Source organism: Nerophis ophidion, linkage group LG08, assembly GCF_033978795.1.
Source record: "Nerophis ophidion isolate RoL-2023_Sa linkage group LG08, RoL_Noph_v1.0, whole genome shotgun sequence".
NCBI classification, from domain to species: Eukaryota; Metazoa; Chordata; class Actinopteri; order Syngnathiformes; family Syngnathidae; genus Nerophis; species Nerophis ophidion.
Window position 1 is genome coordinate 1,937,777 of NC_084618.1, and position 20,111 is coordinate 1,957,887.

Sequence of the window (20,111 nt, forward strand, 5' to 3'; positions counted from 1 at the left end):
ATTATTATTATACCACCGCCTCTTTGAGCTGTAATTTGAGCCCCCTTAACATGCTTTAAAACTCACCAAATTTTACACACACACACACACACACACACACACACACACACACACACACACACACACACACACACACACACACACACACACACACACACACACCAGGACTGGTGAACATTGCCATCTAATAAAAAAAATAAAAATAAAATAAAAAAAAAACTCAAAATTGCGCTTTAGCGCCCCCTAGGAAAAAAGACAAAACTGCATGCAACGTCTGTTAGGAATGTCGTAGAGACATGAAACAAAAACCTATACGTAGGTCTGACTTGGACCTACTTTTCATATATTGACATCCTTCAGCAAAAATCAACAGGCAATTGGCAAACACCCCTTCAAAACAAAAGTATCCTTAAATATGTCATTTTTGTCTCTTTGAGCTGTAATTTGACCCCCTTAAAATGCTTCAAAACTCAAACTGGACACATCAGGACTGGCAAAAATTGCAATCTAATAAAAAAACCCTCCAAAACTTAAAATTGCGCTCTAGCGCCCCCTAGGAATAAAACAGACAAAACTGCTCCTAGGAAGAAAACTGCTTCTAACTTCCGGTACAAATGTCGTCGAGACATGAAACAAAAACCTCTATGTAGGTCTCACTTAGACCTACATTTCATTATTCAACATCCTTCAGCAAAAATCAACAGGAAGTTGGCAATTACCCCTTCAAATCAAAAGTTTATAAAAACCTGTCACCTTTTTTCAAACATTATCTCCTCTGAGCACGTTTGTTGTGTCTGCTTCAAACTCGCACAGGAAAGAGATTGAACCCTTCTGATTAAAAGTTTTCTAACTGCTCCGGTTTTGATTTTACGAGCCTTTAAAAAAACACTGCGTTGCTGCTGCTGCCGTCTCAAGATGGCCGCTTAAAAGCAGGAAGCACCAGCGTGACCACACAATGCAGAGAAGGTAGGTAATGTGCGGGTAAAGATATGTTGACTGGGTGAAAGAAGGAGGCACCAGTTTGACTTCAGGATACAGAGAAGGTAGGTAATGTGCAGGTAAAAGATATGATGTCTGGGTGATGGCAGGAAGCACCAGTGTGTATGGGTGACAGAAAGAAGCACCAGTGTGACCCCAGGATGCAGGGAAGGTAGGTAATGTGCAGGTAAAGATATGTTGGGTAAAGGCAGGAAACAACAGCAAAAGTCTGTCCCTACCATTGCTGCTTGCAGCTTTAATTTTGTATGTGTTTTTCACCTTTCCTTTAAAAGCCTAACCAGGGACGAGGGTTGCAAATTAGCCCGTGGCTAGAAGTCTTATGTACTTTGACATCAGTTATCTTTCGGTGTACTGTCCCTGTCCAATAAATAAATAAATCATTTTGATTCATTATTTTTTGAGAGATGACACTTTTAAAGAAAACAAAAAGCAAAAATCGTATTTCCTTGAATTGCAGCCGGGCATATAGTATGCGCCTGCCTTGAATTACTGCCGGGTCAAACTCGCTTCCCAAAATAATTAGCGCATGCTTAGTATTAGCGCCGGGTCAAACTCGTGACATCACGAGTGACACTTCCCCTGTCATCATTTTCAAAACGAAGGAGGCTGATTTCAATGCCGGTAATTTTAAATCGCATAAAAGGGAAGAAGATTAAGAGCTATTCAGTAGGATTTAAGGTCCAAGCTATTGAATACCGGTATGCTAAAAAGAACAGCAAACAGCTATGTTTTATTAATATACCTGTGGAGAGGTGGAGCTGACGGTCCAGATGGCGATGAGGAGGTGGCGACGGCGAGCGAGCGGAGAGGAGCGGAGCGGAAGAGCGACCTAGACTGAGATTTTATTGAAAATAAAAACTAAGCCAACTGCTCAAGCCATGTCCTTTCTTGGTGGTCCTGGGAACCCGCTAGACGACGGCTTGAGAGCGTCACAATACCGTAGCTGCGTGTGTCAAATATGAGTCATTAAATGACTACAGCCTCCTGGTGGTAGAGGGCGCTGGTGATCCTTCTTGCGACTACAGAAGAAGTGATATTGAGTGACGTGATATGTGCTGGGACGGATATGACGCGGGGGTGCATGACGGACCGTTTAGAACACTCCCATGCTGGCTATGTAAACAACCGGGCTGAAATAAAGCATGTTCCAGACCTAAATACCCAGTGTATTATTTATAAAATAACACTTCATGGTGGCAGCAGTGGGGTAAAGAAATCACCCACGGAGCAGAACGGGAGGGGGAGTTGTCCGAGGATAATTCTGACGTCGCCCGCACTTGAGGAACCGAGCTAACTGATAGCAGTTTTCTAAACTGGACTTTCAATCGAAGCAGGAGGTAATAAAGGAAGATCTCCATCGAGACAGACAGACTTTTAAAACTGAAGAAAGATAAGGAAGACTTCTATAAACAAGTTATCGATGCTTTTGATCAGAAGGATCTGGCATGGACTTCATTTATAAGTAAAGGTAAGACCATAATAACATTTTTATTAAATGTGCTTTTAATAATAATAATAATAATAATAATAATGGATTAGATTTATATCGCGCTTTTCTATTGTTAAATACTCAAAGTGCTCACAGAGAAGTGGGAACCCATCATTCATTCACACCTGGTGGTGGTAAGCTACATCTGTAGCCACAGCTGCCCTGGGGTAGACTGATGGCCCCTCCGACCACCACCAATCATTCATTCACCAGTGTGAGCGGCACCGGGGTCAAGGGTCAAGTGTCCTGCCCAAGGACACAACGGCAGCGATTTGGATGTCAATAGGTGGGAAGCGAACCTGCAACCCTCAGGTTTCTGGCACGGCCGCTCTACCCACTACGCCATGCCGCCCCCATGGCGTAGTGGGTACATCACACTCAAATTTTTACTGCATGCATTTGGTAAGTGCCAGAGTGAAGAGGTTTTAAAATAATTAGCACCCCGGCGCCAATTCATAGAAATAAGGTAGCTTTGTGTTATTAGAGTCAACATAGCAACTTTTTCCCTTGTTTGCTCTTTTATTCCACTTTGTTTGTTTTTTTCTTTCATAAGAGTATTTTTAGAGTGTGCCGTTAGTTTCAAGTCCACACTTTGGACACCTCTGGTTTACAGTTTTGCAAACATTTCCTACTGTGTCACCGTGTTATTGTGCACCACAGTGGCTGAACAACAACAACAAAACTTTCCCGTCTCTCTCCGCCCGTTTTTTTATTTTTTTTTGCAACTCTCGCTGTGTCACAACCCAAACCACATTTCCGACTTTCTGTAAAAAAGTTGCAGGACACAAACATGCTCACTCTTCTTCTCCTTCCGTCCACAGAGAGAACAAACTTCCCATTGACTGGTGAGAGCTGAACGCGCACGCACCCAAATGGTGGATCAACAAACGGGTCAATACGTCAATTATACGCAAAAAAAGGTAAAAAGGCATGCTTTTACTTTGAAAACCTCAAAGAAAATTAACAAAATCAGAATCAATGCATTTTACACTTAATGCTGTGCAGTTTTTAAGGAGCAATTGAAAATCCCTAAGCAAAGATCATCTATGAGAAGAAAGCTCTTTTTTTAAAGGCCTACTACAAACATTCCAGTCAAAGATCCTCTATATCAGTGGTTCTCAAACTTTTTTCACTAAGTACCACCTCAAAAAACCATCTGGCTTTCCAAGTACAGCACCTACATAATGACAAACATTAAAATACAAGAGCATAGTAGGTCTAAATATTCATCAAAACAAGGTAAATTTTTTCATTAACAAGTTTATCCAATATTTTTTTTTCAGTTTGAGAATTGCTGTTTTTTATGACAGGAGCACTTTTTTGTTTTTAAGATCTATCGCAGAAAATGTGATTCAAAGATAGTCCAGGTGGTAAAAGTGCTCTGCACAGAAAGGCCGGTCAAAGATCCTCTATGTGTGACAGGAATTTTCTGCCAAACTGCTAGTCAAAGATCCTCTTTGTGACAAGAGTGTGTTGCTCTTTTTAATGACATAAGCTACAGCCAAATGTCCTTAAAAGAGCTCTTGTTTTTTAAGACCAACTGCACACACAAAAAACATGAGTCAAAGATCCTCTATGTGACAAGAGTGATCTGCTGCTTTTATGGACATAATGTAACCACATGATTCAGAGATCCTCCATATTAACAACAGGAATGCTTAGCTGTTTTTAAGGATGTACTGCAAAAAAAAAAAAAGCAAGCCAAAGATCCTCTAAAAGACAGAAGCGCACTGCTATTTATAGCAATAAACTGATGATTTGAGGACGTTTTACAAAAAAGTTGGTCAAAAATGTGCTGTGTCAAGAGTGCTCTGCTGTTTTTCAGGACCTACTTCCAACATTTTAGTCAAAGATCATCTATATGACCAGAGAGCTGCAAGAAACATTGGTCAAAGATCCCATATGTGACAGGAGTACTCCGTTATTTTTAAGGTTCTATGGCAAAAAAATTATTTATCTACCCAAAGATCTTTTAAATGACAAGAGAGCTCTGCTGGCTTTAAGGACCCACTGCAAAAACGCTTATCAAAGATCCTCTATATGGCAAGAGCCCTCTTCTGTTTTTAAAAGGACCAACAGCAAAAAAACAAAAATCCTATGTGTGGCAAGAGTGCTCTGCTGTTTTTAAGAATGTACTACAAAAAAGATCCTCTAAATGACAGGCACTCTGCTGTTTTAAACAGACTTACCGGGAAAAAAAAAAAAAGTCAAAGATCCTCTACGTACAAAGAATGCTCTATTGTTTTTAAGGACCATCTGCAAAAAAATTGAGCCAAAGATAATTTATATGAAAAGTTTTGGTTTTTTTTAAGGACCAACTGAAAAAAATTTGAGTCAAAACCCTCTGTGGTGTTTTTTAATGGACATAGTGCATAAACACTTGTCAAAGATCCTCTAAATATTAAGAGCTGAGTCCAAAAAGGATAGCTTGTTTATTTTTTAGAACGACCATCTGCAAATAAAGTGAGTCAAAGATCCTCTATATGACCAAAGAGCTCTAGTGTTTTTACAGACACGGTACAAAAACACTATAGTCAAAGATCCTCTATATTACAGTAGTGCCCTGCTGTTTAACAATGTACTGTAATCAAAGATCCTCTATATTACAGTAGTGCTCTGCTGTTTAACAATGTACTGTAATCAAAGATCCTCTATATTACAGTAGTGCCCTGCTGTTTAACAATGTACTGTAATCAAAGATCCTCTATATTACAGTAGTGCCCTGCTGTTTAACAATGTACTGTAATCAAAGATCCTCTATATTACAGTAGTGCTCTGCTGTTTAACAATGTACTGTAATCAAAGATCCTCTATATTACAGTAGTGCTCTGCTGTTTAACAATGTACTGTAATCAAAGATCCTCTATATTACAGTAGTGCTCTGCTGTTTAACAATGTACTGTAATCAAAGATCTTCAATATGCCAGGAGCCCTCTGCCGGTTTTAAAGTACTTACTGACAAAACATGCAAGTCAAAGATCCTCAGTATGACAACAGCTTTTTCAAATATCTGCAAAAAGACAGTCAAAGATCCTCTATATGACCAAAAAGCTTTGGTGTTTTTACAGAAAGTGCAAAACACTACAGTCAAAGATCGTCTATATTACAGTAGCACTCTGCTGTTTGTAACAATCTACCGTAATCAAAGATCTTCAATATGACAGGAGCCCTCTGCCGTTTTTAAAAGTACTTACTGACAAAACATGTGAGTCAAAGATCCTCAGTATGACAACAGCGTGTTTTTTTTTTTAACTACATGACCAAAGAGCTTGAGTTTTTACAGAAATAGTGCCAAAACACTAAAGCCAAAGATCCTCCATATATTACAGTAGCGCTCTACTGCTTGTAACAATTTACTGTAATCAAAGATCTTCAATATGACAGGAGCCCTCTGCCAGTTTTAAAGTACTTATTTACAAAACATGAGTCAAAGATCCTCAGTATGAAAACAACTGGTTTTCTTTGTTTTGGAACGATCATCTGCAAAAAAAGTGAGTCAAAGATCCTCTATATGACCAAAGAGCTTTGGTGTTTTTACAGAAGTAGTGCAAAAACCACTATAGTAAAGATCCTCTAAAGAATATTACAGTAGCGCCCTGCTGTTTGTAACAATCTACCGTAATCAAAGATCTTCAATATGACAGGAGCCCTCTGCCGGTTTTAAAGGACTCTGTGACAAAATTGCTAGCTTTTATTTATTTATTTTTTTAAAGACTGCAAAAACGCTTATCAAAGATCCTCTCTGATGTCACTAATGAGCAGGATGCAACAGGCAGACATGGTGCAAAAACACTATAGTCAAAGATCCTTTATATTACAGTAGACCTCTATTGTTTGTAACAATCTACTGTAATCAAAGATCTTCAATATGACAGGAGCCCTCTGCCGGTTTTAAAAGACTCAGTGGCCACATTGCTAGCTTTTTTTTTTTTTTTTTTAAAGACTGCAAAAACACTTATCAAAGATCCTCTCTGATGTCACTAATGAGCAGGATGCAACAGGCAGACATGGTGCAAAAACACTATAGTCAAAGATCCTTTACATATTACAGTAGCGCTCTGCTGTTTGTAACAATCTACCGTAATCAAAGATCTTCAATATGACAGGAGCCCTCTGCCGGTTTTAAAGGACTCTGACCAAAATGCTAGCTTTATGTTTTTTTAAAGACTGCAAAAACGCTTATCAAAGATCCTCTCTGATGTCACTAATGAGCAGGATGCAACATGCAGACATGGTGCAAAAACACTATAGTCAAAGATCCTTTATATATTACAGTAGCGCTCTGCTGTTCGTAACAATCTACCGTAATCAAAGATCTTCAATATGACAGGAGCCCTCTGCCAGTTTTAAAGAACTTTTTTTATTTTTATTTTAAAGACTGCAAAAACGCTTGTCAAAGATCCTCTCTGATTTCACTAATGAGCAGGATGCAACATGCAGACATGGTGCAAAACCACTATAGTCAAAGATCCTCTATATTACAGTAGCACTCTGCTGTTTGTAACAATCTACTGTAATCAAAGATCCTCAATGACAGGAGCCCTCTGCTGGTTTTAAAGGACTCAGTGACCAAAATGCTAGCTTTATTTTTTTTAAAGACTGCAAAAACACTTATCAAAGATCCTCTCTGATGTCACTAATGACCAGGATGCAACAGACAGACATGGTGCAAAAACACTATAGTCAAAGATCCTCTATATTACAGTAGCGTTCTGCTGCTTGTAACAATCTACTGTAATCAAAGATCTTCAATATGACAGGAGCCCTCTGCTGGTTTTAAAGGACTCAATGACAGAAATACTAGCTTTTTTAATTTTTATTTTAAAGACTGCAAAAACACTTCTCAAAGATCCTCTCTGATGTCACTAATGAGCAGGATGCAACACGCCCTTATTTTGAAACCCCTTCTGCACTTCCTTGCTCCATCAATCCAACACTAAAACCTCCCCACTGGTGTCAAACACAAACAACAAACAATAATTGGCACCTTAAAAGTCCCACTCGGACTTGTATTGCTTTTGTCCCCACAGAAAGACCACCTTCATGTCATGCAGCTCCTCCCTCACTCCGTGCATGTTGTTTTTGCGATGTGTCGGGCGAGTGTGTCCCGGTGTTACACCGAGCCAAAGTTGGGTGGGAAAACCCCGGCAGCATTCCTGTAATTCCTAACTGCACCACCCCTCCATGAGGAGGAAGAAGAGTGGAAATAAAACGGAGAGAAGGAAAAAAAAAAAAAAGAGGGGAAAGGAAAGTTTGCAGTGTGACATATTATTCCAGGGTTGGGATTCAAACCCACCCCCCTTCTTGCAGTATGAGAGACGTCTCTCTTTCCCCTCTGGTGCCACGTTGCCCTGCAGAGCTTTCAAGCCCCGCGATACCAATCCCAATTGGTATCGACACCAGTATCATTATTTTCTCCATTTCCACGTGTTATTAAAGACCTACTGAAATGAGATGTTCTTATTTAAACGGGGATAGCAGCTCCATTCTATGTGTCATACTTCATCATTTCACCATATTTTTGCTGAAAGGATTTAGTAGAGAACATCCACCATAAAGTTGGCAACTTTTGGTCGCTAATAAAAAAGCCTTGCCTGTAGCGGAAGTAGCAGACGATGTGTGCGTGATGTCACGGGTTGTGGAGCTCCTCACATCTGAACATTGTTTATAATCATGGCCACCAGCAGCTAGAGCGATTCGGACCGAGAAAGCGACAATTTCCCCATTAATTTGAGCGAAAATGAAAGATTTGTGGATGAGGAAAGTGAGAGTGAAGGACTAGGGAAAAAACAAAGAGGGCAGTGGGAGCGATTCAGATATTAGACACATTTACTAGGATAATTCTGGAAAATCCCTTATCTGCTTATCGTGTTACTAGTATTTTAGTGAGATTATATGGTTTTACCTGTACAACCTGAAAGTCAGAGGGCTGTGGACACGGGTGTGGTGACCGCCAGTGTCTCCGAGTGGAGCCATGTTTCTCGACGAGGCGAAGGCTGCCGGTCGGGCCGGGCTGAGATTTTTTTTTTTTTTTTTCCTTCTTTCCCCACGGGGACGGCTGGTGGGACGAGGCAAGAGAGTCCTCAGCTGCATGAGGAACAACGCAAGCCTTCTGCTCATGTCCACGGTGAGAGCAAGGCTTATAACCACCATTTTCTCACCGAAACCTGCCAGTTGACATGTGGTAGGGAACCATGTTTGCTTGACCGCTCTGTTCCTTAGTAAAGCTTCACCTCCGAGAATGTAAACAATGAAACACCGGCTGTGTTTGTGTTGCTAAAGGCGGCCGCAATACACCGCTTCCCACCTACAGCTTTCTTCTTTGACGTCTCCATTATTCATTGAACAAATTGTAAAAGATTCAGCAACACAGATGTCCAGAATACTGTGTAATTATGTGATTAAAGCAGACGACTTATTGCAGGGATCGGGGCTGGAACGAAATGTCCGCTACAATCCGTGACGTCACGCACACACGTCATCATACTGACGTTTTCAACAAGAAACTCCACGGGAAATTTAAAATTGCAATTTAGTAAAGTAAAGCGGCCGTATTGTCATGTGTTGCAATGTTAATATTTCATCATTGATATATAAACTATCAGACTGCGTGGTCGCTAGTAGTGGCTTTCAGTAGGCCTTTAAAGCAGGAGCGAGAGGGAGAGAAAGCATGGTTAGCAGTGATGAGTGCGAGACTGGAAGTGGTCTGGAACCCAAGAAAGCACTTAAATTGAAGCCAGGTTTACGATTTACTTTTATTTAATTAAAAATAAAAAATGGATTTGAAAATGGATCAATTTATTTGAATGTAAATGGAACATCTTACAAGATTGTATGATTTAAAATATGCACTGAAGTATTGACTGATTATGATACTGCCCCCCAGTGGCACAATCACACAATTGCTAACTGTTGATCAGGAATATGCCGAGGATGAGCTACAATTTTTAGATGCTGTGCTAAGAACATCCAGCAATTCTGAGAGAGACAAAACTCAAATAGAATTTGAAAATCCAAGAAAATATTTTAAAGACTTGGTCTTCACTTGTTGAAATAAATTCATTTATTTTTTTACTTTGCTTCTTATAACCAATCGAGCCGCGGCCCGGTGGTTGGGGACCACTGCTCTAAATTACGGGTTCTCAAACTGTGCTACACCAAAGAATCACTTGAGAAAAGTACAGTGTTTTATTTTTCTATATTCAAACTCAGTGTTACTGTGGCCAAAAATAATATATACTCGTTAAATAAAACCTCAGCCTTGTTTTTAACAAATACTTAGGCCTACTGTGCTACTGTATTTTATTGTTGGTCATTATGGTGATACTTGCTGAGTGTTTTCTGAGGTGATACTTGGTGGAAAAAAAACTGAGAACCGCTGCTCTAAATGATGCAGCTTTTTGTGGTCACCTGCAAAAACACTTATCAAAGATCCTCTAATAACAGGAACACTTTGCTGTTTAAGGACTAAATGTAAAAAAATAAAAAAGGGAGTTTTTTGGGGTTGGTGCACTAATTGTAAGTGTATTTTGTGTTTTTTGATGTTGATTTAATTTAAAAAAATAATAATAAATTCTACTGCGGTCCGGTACCAATCGAGCCGCGGCCCGGTGGTTGGGGACCTCTGCTCTAAATTACGGGTTCTCAAACTGTGCTACACCAAAGAATCACTTGAGAAAAGTACAGTGTTTTATTTTTCTATATTCAAACTCATTGTTACTGTGGCCAAAAATAATATATACTTGTTAAATAAAACCTCAGCCTTGTTTTTACCAAATACTTGGGCCTACTACGCTACTGTATTTTATTGTGGGTCATCACGGTGATACTTGCAGAGTGTTTTCTGAGGTGATACTCGGTGGAAAAAAAAAACTGAGAACTGCTGCTCTAAATGATGCAGCTTTTTGTGGCCACCTGCAAAAACGCTTATCAAAGATCCTCTAATAACAGGAGCACTATGCTGTTTAAGGACTAAATGTATGGACAACTAGCTGCTGGTTCCAGACGTGTTGTTCGTCCCTTCCTCTGGTTCAAGGACGCATGCAAGAGAGATCTGAAGGTGTGTAATATTCCTCTAGACAGCTGGGAGACACAGGCGGAGAATTGAAATGTCTGGCGTCTAGTGGTTGGACGGAGTATTGCAGAGGGTGATTTGAGGAGAGGCCAGCTCGCAGAGGAGAAGAGAGGCAGGAGGAAACATTCTGCAAACACCATTGCACGGCAGGAGCGGGACAAAGTCTCTACTCAAAGTGCAACAGGGACTGTCGCTCAAGAACTGGATTGTACGGCCGAGCTGGGTGTTGTCAACAAAACATCAAGCTAAAATGTGAAAATTATAATGAAATAAGTGCATTGCACTCATTAAAATAATTAAAGTAGCATTAGAAAATAACTAGAATGAAAAAAAAAATTAATCAAATCGAAATAATTGTCTGACACAAGCGTAAATTAGCATGGTCTGTGACTAAGCTGCCAATGAATGTTGTTTAACAACAAAATGCCCCCCAAAAAAGTTAGTCAAAGATCATTTATAAGACTTTATTTTTGTCAAAGACCAACTGTAAAGACATTTAGCGCATTTCCTTGAATTGCCGCAGGGTGTATAGTATGTGCCTGCCTGGAATTACTGCCGGGTCAAACTAACTTCACAAAATAATTAGTGCATGCTTATTAGTATTACAACCTGGTCACACTCGTGATGTCATCATTTTCAAAATGGAGGAGGCTGATTTCAATACCGGTCATTTGAAATGGGATAGGTTGATTGGCAACACTAAATGGTCCCTAGTGTGTGAATGTGAGTGTGAATGTTGTCTGTCTATCTGTGTTGGCCCTGTGATGAGGTGGCGACTTGTCCAGGGTGTACCCCGCCTTCCGCCCGATTGTAGCTGAGATGGGCGCCAGCGCCCCCCGCGACCCCGAAAGGGAATAAGCGGTAGAAAATGGATGGATGGATAAAAGGGAAGAAGATTAAGAGCTATTCAGTCGGATTAAGGTCCAAGCTTACATCACACAATTTTTTACTGCATGCCTTTGGTAAGTGCCGGACAGAGTTGGGTAGTAACATTTACTCCGTTACATCTACTTGAGTAACTTTTGGGATAAATTGTACTTCTAAGAGGAGTTTTTATGCAACATACTTTTACTTGAGTATATTTATGGAGAAGAAACGCTACTTTTACTCCGCTACATTTATCTACATTCAGCTCGCTACTTTTTTTAAATCGATCTGTTAATGTTTGTTTTGGTTTGTCAGACAGAGCTTCAAAGTAGGAAATGAGCATGCCTGCCTTTCACCAATCACATGCAGTCACTGGTGACCTTGGACCAATCAAACAGAGCCAGGCGGTCACATGACCCGACTTAAACAAGTTGAAAAACTTATTGGGGTGTTACCATTTAGTGGTCAATTGTACAAAATATGTACTGTACTGTGACATCTACTAATAAAAGTATCTATCAATCAATCAAAAGTGTAAAGGAAAGAAGACATTTTATTTCAACTGTACTTCCTGTCAAAACCCTAAAGACTGATTGCACAGTTCCTGTCTTCACAATAAAAGTGCCACTTCATCGCGCCTGCGTTAACAAAATAAGAGTCTCCAAAAGCCAGCGCAAACGTATTTCTTGTAAAGTGTATAAAAACGAATATTGAAGCTGGACAAATAAGATGGACAAATAAGATGCCAAAAACCAACCACTTTCATGTGGTATTAGACAGAAAGGAGGAACTTTTTTTTCTCCTCCATTTGAAAACGTGGACATCATCAGCACTTTACTGTCTGATTCCAATCAATGCAAGTCATCAGAATCAGGTAATACACCAACTTATATTCTTGTCTTCATGAAAGATAGGAATATATATGTTAAACATGCATGTATATTCATTAAAACACCTTTAACATGTCAACAAAAATGGCAAAATAAAGAAATATAAATTATATACGGTATATATAAAAGAATGTATTATCTGTATATGATATGTGTGTGTATGTATATATGAGGTAGATCACCTCGACTTGGTCATTTATTAAGTAATTGATTAACGTTGAAAAACTTATTGGGGTGTTACCATTTAATGGTCAATTGTAGGGAATATGTACTGTACTGTGCAATCTACTAATAAAAGTATCAATCAATCAATCAATGCCTACTGAGCCTATGGTGCTGTTAAGTTATTGTGGCTCAATTTGCCTTAATTTTTAAAATATTGTAATGTATTATTATTTAATATATAATATTGTTTTAGTTGCTTAAGAGATATTCCTGGCTCTGAATTTGCTCATTGCTATTTTTATGTTTTTGTGCATTACTTGTTGCCGTCATCATTAAACAAACAGGTTACTCATCAGTTACTCAGTACTTGAGTAGTTTTTTCACAACATTTTACTTTTACTCAAGTAAATATTTGGGTGACTACTCCTTACTTTTACTTGAGTAATACATCTCTAAAGTAACAGTACTCTTACTTGAGTACAATTTCTGGCTACTCTGCCCACCTCTGGTGCCGCAGTGAGAGGAGGTTTGAAATTAACTAGCATGCTTACTTTTACCACATGCCTTTGATAAGCGCAGGACTGAGAAGAGGTTTTAAAATAATTAGCGCATGCCTTTGATAAACGCGGGAGTGAGAAGAGGTTTAAAATTGATCATTAGCGCCCAGGCGGCAAATGAAGGAAATACGGTATTTTGTTTTGAAAATGATGAAGACAACCCCCGCATGGTTGAATTTGTCCGTGTGTGTTTGGATGGAGTTGTCATGAATTAATTCTGCATTAAAGGCAACATTGCAAAGTTGTGCAGGAGCAGAGGCGAGCATGGCGTCGCAGCAAAAGAAGCCGCCGTGCACTCACCTATGTCGGCGTTGCAGAACGCCTGTTGAGGGTGCACCGGAGCGCAGCTGCACGCCTCCGCCAGCTCCTCTGCCCGCCAGACGAGCAGCAGCGCCAGGGAGCACAGGACGCCGTTGACGCTCAGCAACATTGTGGCAGACCTCGGCTTCTTCTTGTCCGCCCTCTTGGCTGCGATGGATGCCCCGACGACCGGAAGCTGCCTCGCGTCTCCGGCTTGTTATTCGTTTTTCCTTTCAATTGTTCTTTTTCCGCCGGACCTCAACGACGCGGTGGACGAGACGCACGACTTTTGCTGGAAGACTGACGGAGAGGAGAGTGACGATGCTGGCTGGCTGTTTGTTTGTGTGTCTGCTGCTGCGGAGTCTTGCTGGACTGTTGTCGTCGTCGCAGCTCCTGCGGCCTTTTATAAGCGGCTGACCTCAGGCCACGCCCCCTTTGGGCGACGGAAAGCGGAAAGGGTCTAAAAGCCTCATTTTACTAAATGGCGACGATTTATGCAAAATAGCGCCAAATAACCACATTCTTATTCTTTCTACTTTTATTGTTTACACCAGGGCAGGGGCGTCACTAGAACTAATACTGTACTGGGGCACAAATGATTCATGTGAGCGTGTAAAGCGCACAAGCAAAAACATTTTTAGCACTTATTTATCATAAAAAATACTTAAATAGTGCTTTCAACCAGTGGTCCCCAACCACCGGGCCGCAGAAGAATTTTTTATTTAAAAAAAAAAAATGTATTCATTTTTTTTATTTTTTTTTATTAAATCAACATATTCCGACCAATTGTAGCTGGGATAGGCGCCAGCGCCCCCCGCGACCCTGTAAGGGAGAAAGCGGTAGGAAATGGATGGATGGATGGATAAATCAACATAAAAAACACAATTTACACTTACAAATAGTGCACCAACAACAAAAAACTCCCTTTTTCATGACAAAGAAGAAAAAGAAAAACAAAGGACACGCCCCCCCTGGGCCACGGTACAAATTATTAAGCGTTGACCGGTCCGTGGATACAAAAAGGTTGGGGACCACTGCTTTAAACTCTGAAATCATATCAGATGATGTTGTATGGATCTTTGATGAACCACCTGAAATTAACTCATGCATTTGACCTACTTGTGCACTTTTTTACTCCAGACTTCTAAACTGCTACTGGTAAAAGCAAAAAGGAAGAGCAATGAATCTTTTTGAAATATTTATTGCAGTAATCATCTGCAAATTTAACATCTACAAAAGTAAAACAAAGAATAAAGCAGCCCTACATCTCTGGGTTCTTTTATATTATTTAATTTCCATTTCTGGCAATGTGGCTAATCCTATTTCAGATACACAAAACTGTAAAATATACACAAAACAATAAAGCCACAGTAGTAGAATAAATGAACAACTGTTGTGTGTTCAGGGAATCATTTTCTGAGAAGTAAACTGTAACGTCTCCTTTCCATTTTTGCAAAGTGGTCAATCACTCTGGACAGACATGCAAATATTACAGTAACTGTTATACAGTTGACCAGTGGTTCCCAACTGCTGGCTCCTCACATAAAAGTGGATTGTGTGTCATTTTCAGTCACATGTGTGCATGAAGAAAAAAAAGTTTAGGGAGAGAAAAAAATCAAATTGTGGCAACAAAACCAGATATTTTTAGCCGTTTTTCTAGTGACTATTAGTGAGTATTTTAGCAAAAGGCAAAGTGACTAACAAGTTGGAGGAGGACTCAGGACAGACATGGAAATATATTTAAATAAAATCTAAATGGGGCAACAAAACCCGATATTTTCAGCCATCTTTCTGAAAGCAAATACAGAAATGTTACTATTTTTTCTGGAAACAAAACCAGATTATTTTAGTCAAAGTCACAGCGATTAACAAAACAAGTCTACTGTGCTATTTTTCTGTCAAATAAACTTGATTTAAAAATTTGGCTCACGACTTGATGATATGGAAAAATGTTTTTCTTCCTGAAGATAAAACATTTGAGAAGCACTCAACTCACACATGCTGACTCCAAATCATCATTGATGCAGAAGCAGCAGACAATAACCAACATGATGTTTCATCTTCATTGGAAATTCCCCCGACAGCTCGTACAGCAAATGAATATGTTTGTCTTGATACAAGGAATAATGTTAGCTAACTTAGCATCAACTTAATGAATATGTTTGTCTTGATACAAGGAATAATCTTAGCTAACTTAGCATCAACTTAATGAATATGTTTGTCTTCATACAAGGAATAATGTTAGCTAACTTAGCATCAACTTAAGACAATGATGTTGCCCAGCTAGCGAGGACTTCACTTACATCTCTCATTCCTGCTGCTTCTTCTCTGCTGCGGGACAATAACTTTCTTAAATCCATCTAGGAGTTACACTTTGAGTCAAATCAAAATCAAAATAATGTCATTGAGAAATTGTTGTTGGCTAACATTACCTACCTCACACAGTGATTCTCATCCTCTCTCTCTCAACCGAAGTCTGGATCCACACGTGAATAAATTACCATATTAATTAGCCATGTGCTCATTGTTTCGTGGAGTGAATACAGTAGCAATCAATTACCATACTAAGTAGTATGTGTGCTGTTGTCTATGTTATGTAGACTTAACCGTTTTTTTTTATTGGTGAAGTTTTTACTGGGGCACTGCAGATCAACATGCGGCACGTGCCCCAGTGAAATCTGTCTGGCGACGCCCCTGCACCAGGGGTGTCCAAAGTGCGGCCCGCGGGTTATTTTTTAACGGCACATTATAAGAATACAATTGAAAAAAATTAAAAACATAAAAAGTGTTATAAAAGAGCAAAAAAGATGAAATGTAACAAGAAAATGTTGCAATGTTTAATCTAATAACACAAGCTGACATGCAGGCTGTTTCTTTCTTTAAAAAATAATAATGAATCAAAATCAATGTCAGTATGAATTATTGACCTATTCAAAGCTCCGATTACATCACTTTAAATATTCCACTTTGAAATATTGTTTGGGGAAAATGTTGCATATTTTGTGTTTTGCCATATAAAAAACTGAGCTTTATTTTTTTTTTTAAAGAAGGGCCTAGAACAGGGGTAGGGAACCTATGGCTCTAGAGCCAGATGTGGCTCTTTTGATGACTGCACCTGGCTCTCAGGTAAATCTTAGCTGACATTGCTTAACACGACAAGTAATGAATAATTCTGCTGGTAATCACAGTGTCAAAAATAACATTCAAAATATAAAACATTCTCATGCATTTTCATCCATCCATCCGGTTTCTACCGCACCTGTTCAAGAAGTCGGATTAGTGTTAAGAAGTATTTTATTTACTTTTGGTTAGCCTCAGAATAACAATGTTATTACAAAGAATAAGAGACTTATTGTACTCTAAAAATGTTGGTCTTTCTTAAAAATGCACACATTTAGTTGTGTTCAGTGTTTAAAATAATAATAATATGGCTCTCACGGAAATACTTTTAAAAATATTTGGCTTCTATGGCTCTCTCAGCCAAAAAGGTTCCCGACCCCAGGCCTTAATCATACAAGCAAAAAACGTGAACTACAATAAAACTTAAAATTGACGAATAGATCTGAGATTATTGTGCTAAAAGTAAACCACAAAAAAAAAAAAAAAGTATTATTTATTTTTTAACATTTTAATATGTCGGACGCTTTTGGATCCCCAATTATAGTGTGATTTGTTTTTAAGTGTCATTGCTTAAAAAAATAAATCCAAATCCAAAATTAAAGTCCTACTGAAAGCCACTACTAGCGACCACGCAGTCTGATAGTTTATATATCAATGATGAAATATTAACATTGCAACACATGACAATACGGCCGCTTTACTTTACTAAATTGCAGTTTTAAATTTCCCGAGAGTTTCTTGTTGAAAACGTCGCGGAAATATGACATGTACGCAGGACGTCACGCGTTTTTAGGAAGTATGAGCGCTGCACACACACACAGCTAAAAGTCATCTGCTTTAATCGCATAATTACGCAGTATTTTGGAGATCTGTGTTGCTGAATCTTTTGCAATTTGTTCAATTAATAATGGAGACGTCAAAGAAGAAAGATGTAGGTGGGAAGCTTTAGCCTTTAGCCACACAAACACACGGTGATTCCTTGTTTGAAATTCTCGGAGGTGAAAATTTACTATGGATCACAGCGCAGTCAAGCCAACATGGATCCAGACCAAATGTCAACTAGCAGGTTTCGGTGAGAAAATTGTGGTTAAAAAGTCGCCTCTGAGCTTGTGCCATCTTGAATGGGATTGTGCTGAAAATTGTAATTTTCCTGAAGGAACTCTCTAAGTATTATCTAATCCTTCTAATCCATAGCTGCCGTCGACTCCCCTGAGACACTGGCGTCAAGACACCCATGGACACACCCCTCCGACTATCAGGTACTATTAAACTCACTAAAACACTAGCAACACAATAGAAAGATAAAGGATTTCCCAGAATTATCCTAGTAAATGTGTCTAAAAACATCTGAATCCGTCCCAATGCAATCGCGTTTTTTTTATTTTTCTAGTCCATCGCTATCAATATCCTCAAACACGAATCTTTCATCTTCGCTCAAATTAATGGGGAAATTGTCCTTTTCTCGCTCCGAATAGCTCTTTTTGTTGGAGGCTCCCATTAAAAACAATGTGAAGATGTGAGGAGCCCTCACACTTGTGATGTCATCGTCTGCTACTTCCGGTACAGGCAAGGCTTTTTTATTAGCGACTAAAAGTTGCAAACTTTATGGTGGATGTTCTCTACTAAATCCTTTCAGCAAAAATATGGTGAAATGATGAAGTATGACACATAGAATGGAGCTGCTATCCCCGTTTAAATAAGAACATCTCATTTCAGTCGGCCTTTAAATAAGCAAGGCAAAGCATGTTTTCGAGCACAAGGCAATTCAAAGTGATTTGCAGAAAATCACAAGTTGGCGAACTATAAAATCTTCATAAAAATTAAGATAATTAAAATCAAAATCATGAAAATTAAAAAATCATAAAACAAATATACTATAAATCCTTTTATACATATTTGTAATATAATAAATCATATTTGTAAATATAAATACTACAGTTCTTTACATTGAGACTGCTACTTTTATCTGCTTTTATTTAAAAGACAAAACTTCACATGCTGTCATTTAAAACGGCAGCAACGAGAAAATAAAAATAAACAAAATCTTTGATGTCTTTATCAAAACGTGGGCATCAAAAATATTTTCCGATAAAAAAACAAAAAAAATAAAGGCACAATAATTATCCAGTACATTTTAAATTTGTCTTGGATTGACATTTTTTAGAATGTAGGGAAGTTTTTTTGTCATCATTTTTATTTCAGAATAAAAGAAAACAATATATTATTGTGGATCTGCTAATTGGACGATGACATTTTCCAAGTAGACAAAAGTTTAGCAACAAGTCTTCGTGGAAATGACACAATAGAAGCAGGAACACACTTTTGAAATCCAAAAATCTATAATGAGGACACTTTATTACGACAGCTATTACAGAACTTTCGCTACTTCCTGTTTTGACTCATTCTGGAACCTGTTTACTCATTCAACTTTTGTTAGGCGCCCTCTTCTGGCTGTTGCTTTGTATTGCAATTGAGTCATTATTTTAATGCAGGGGTCAGCAACCTTTTTGAAAGCAAGAGCTACTTCTTGGCTACTGATTCATGCCAAGGGCTACCAGTTTGATACACACTTCAATAAATTGCCAGAAATAGCCAATTCGCTTATTTTACCTGTAATAAATAAATCTATAAATACATATTAAAAAAATGGGTATTTCTGTCTGTCATTTCGTCGTACATTTTTTTCCTTTTACGGAAGGTTTTTTGTAGAGAATAAATGATGAAGAAAAAAAATTGAACGGTTTAAAAGATGACAAAGCACGAAAAAAAATGAAAATTACATTTTGAAACATAGGTTATCTTCAATTTCAACTCTTTAAAATTCTAAATTCAACCGAAACAAAATGAAGAGAAAAACTAGCTAATTGGAATCTTTTGGAAAAAATTAAAAAAATAATTAATGGAACATCATTAGTCATTTTTCCTGATTAAGATTAATTTTAGAATTTTGACAACATGTTTTAAATAGGTTAAAATCCAATCTGCACTTTTTTATAATAAATAACAATTGGACCAAGCTATATTTCTAACAAAGACAAATCATTATTTCTTCTAGATTTTCTAGAACAAAAATTTTAAAAGAAATTCAAAAGACTTTGAAATAAGATTTAAATTTTATTCCACAGATTTTCTAGATTTGCCAGAATATTTTTGGGGAATTTTAATATTTGAAGAAATATTTCACAAATATTCTTCATCAAAAAAACAGAAGCTAAAATGAAGACTTAAATTCAAATGTATTTATTATTCTTTACAATAGGAATAATAATAAAAATACTTGAACATTGATTTAAATTGTCAGGACGGAAGAGGAAGGAATTTAAAAGGTAAAAAGATATATGTGTTTAAAAACCCTAAAATCATTTTAAAGGTTGTATTTTTTCTCTAAAATTGTCTTCCTGAAAGTTATAAGAAGCAAAGTCAAAAAATAAATGAATTTATTTCAACAAGTGAAGACCAAGCCTTTAAAATATTTTCTTGGATTTTCAAATTCTATTTGAGTTTTGTCTCTCAGAATTGCTGGATGTTCTTAGCACAGCATCTAAAAATTGTAGCTCATCCTCGGCATATTCCTGATCAACAGTTAGCAATTGTGTGATTGTGCCACTGGGGGGCAGTATCATAATCAGTCAATACTTCAGTGCATATTT

General features: G+C 38.2%; 1 protein-coding gene across 1 annotated transcript in view; it reads right to left on the reverse strand.

Moving 5' to 3' along the window:
• timp2a (TIMP metallopeptidase inhibitor 2a) overlaps positions 1–13,730 on the reverse strand; it is a 52,256-nt gene extending 38,526 nt beyond the window's left edge. The window contains exon 1 of the mRNA XM_061907454.1: positions 13,342–13,730. Coding sequence (XP_061763438.1) covers positions 13,342–13,471 — 130 coding nt within the window. The 5' untranslated portion in view covers positions 13,472–13,730. The remainder of the gene's footprint in view (positions 1–13,341) is intronic.
• Between the last annotated feature and the right edge of the window lie 6,381 nt (positions 13,731–20,111).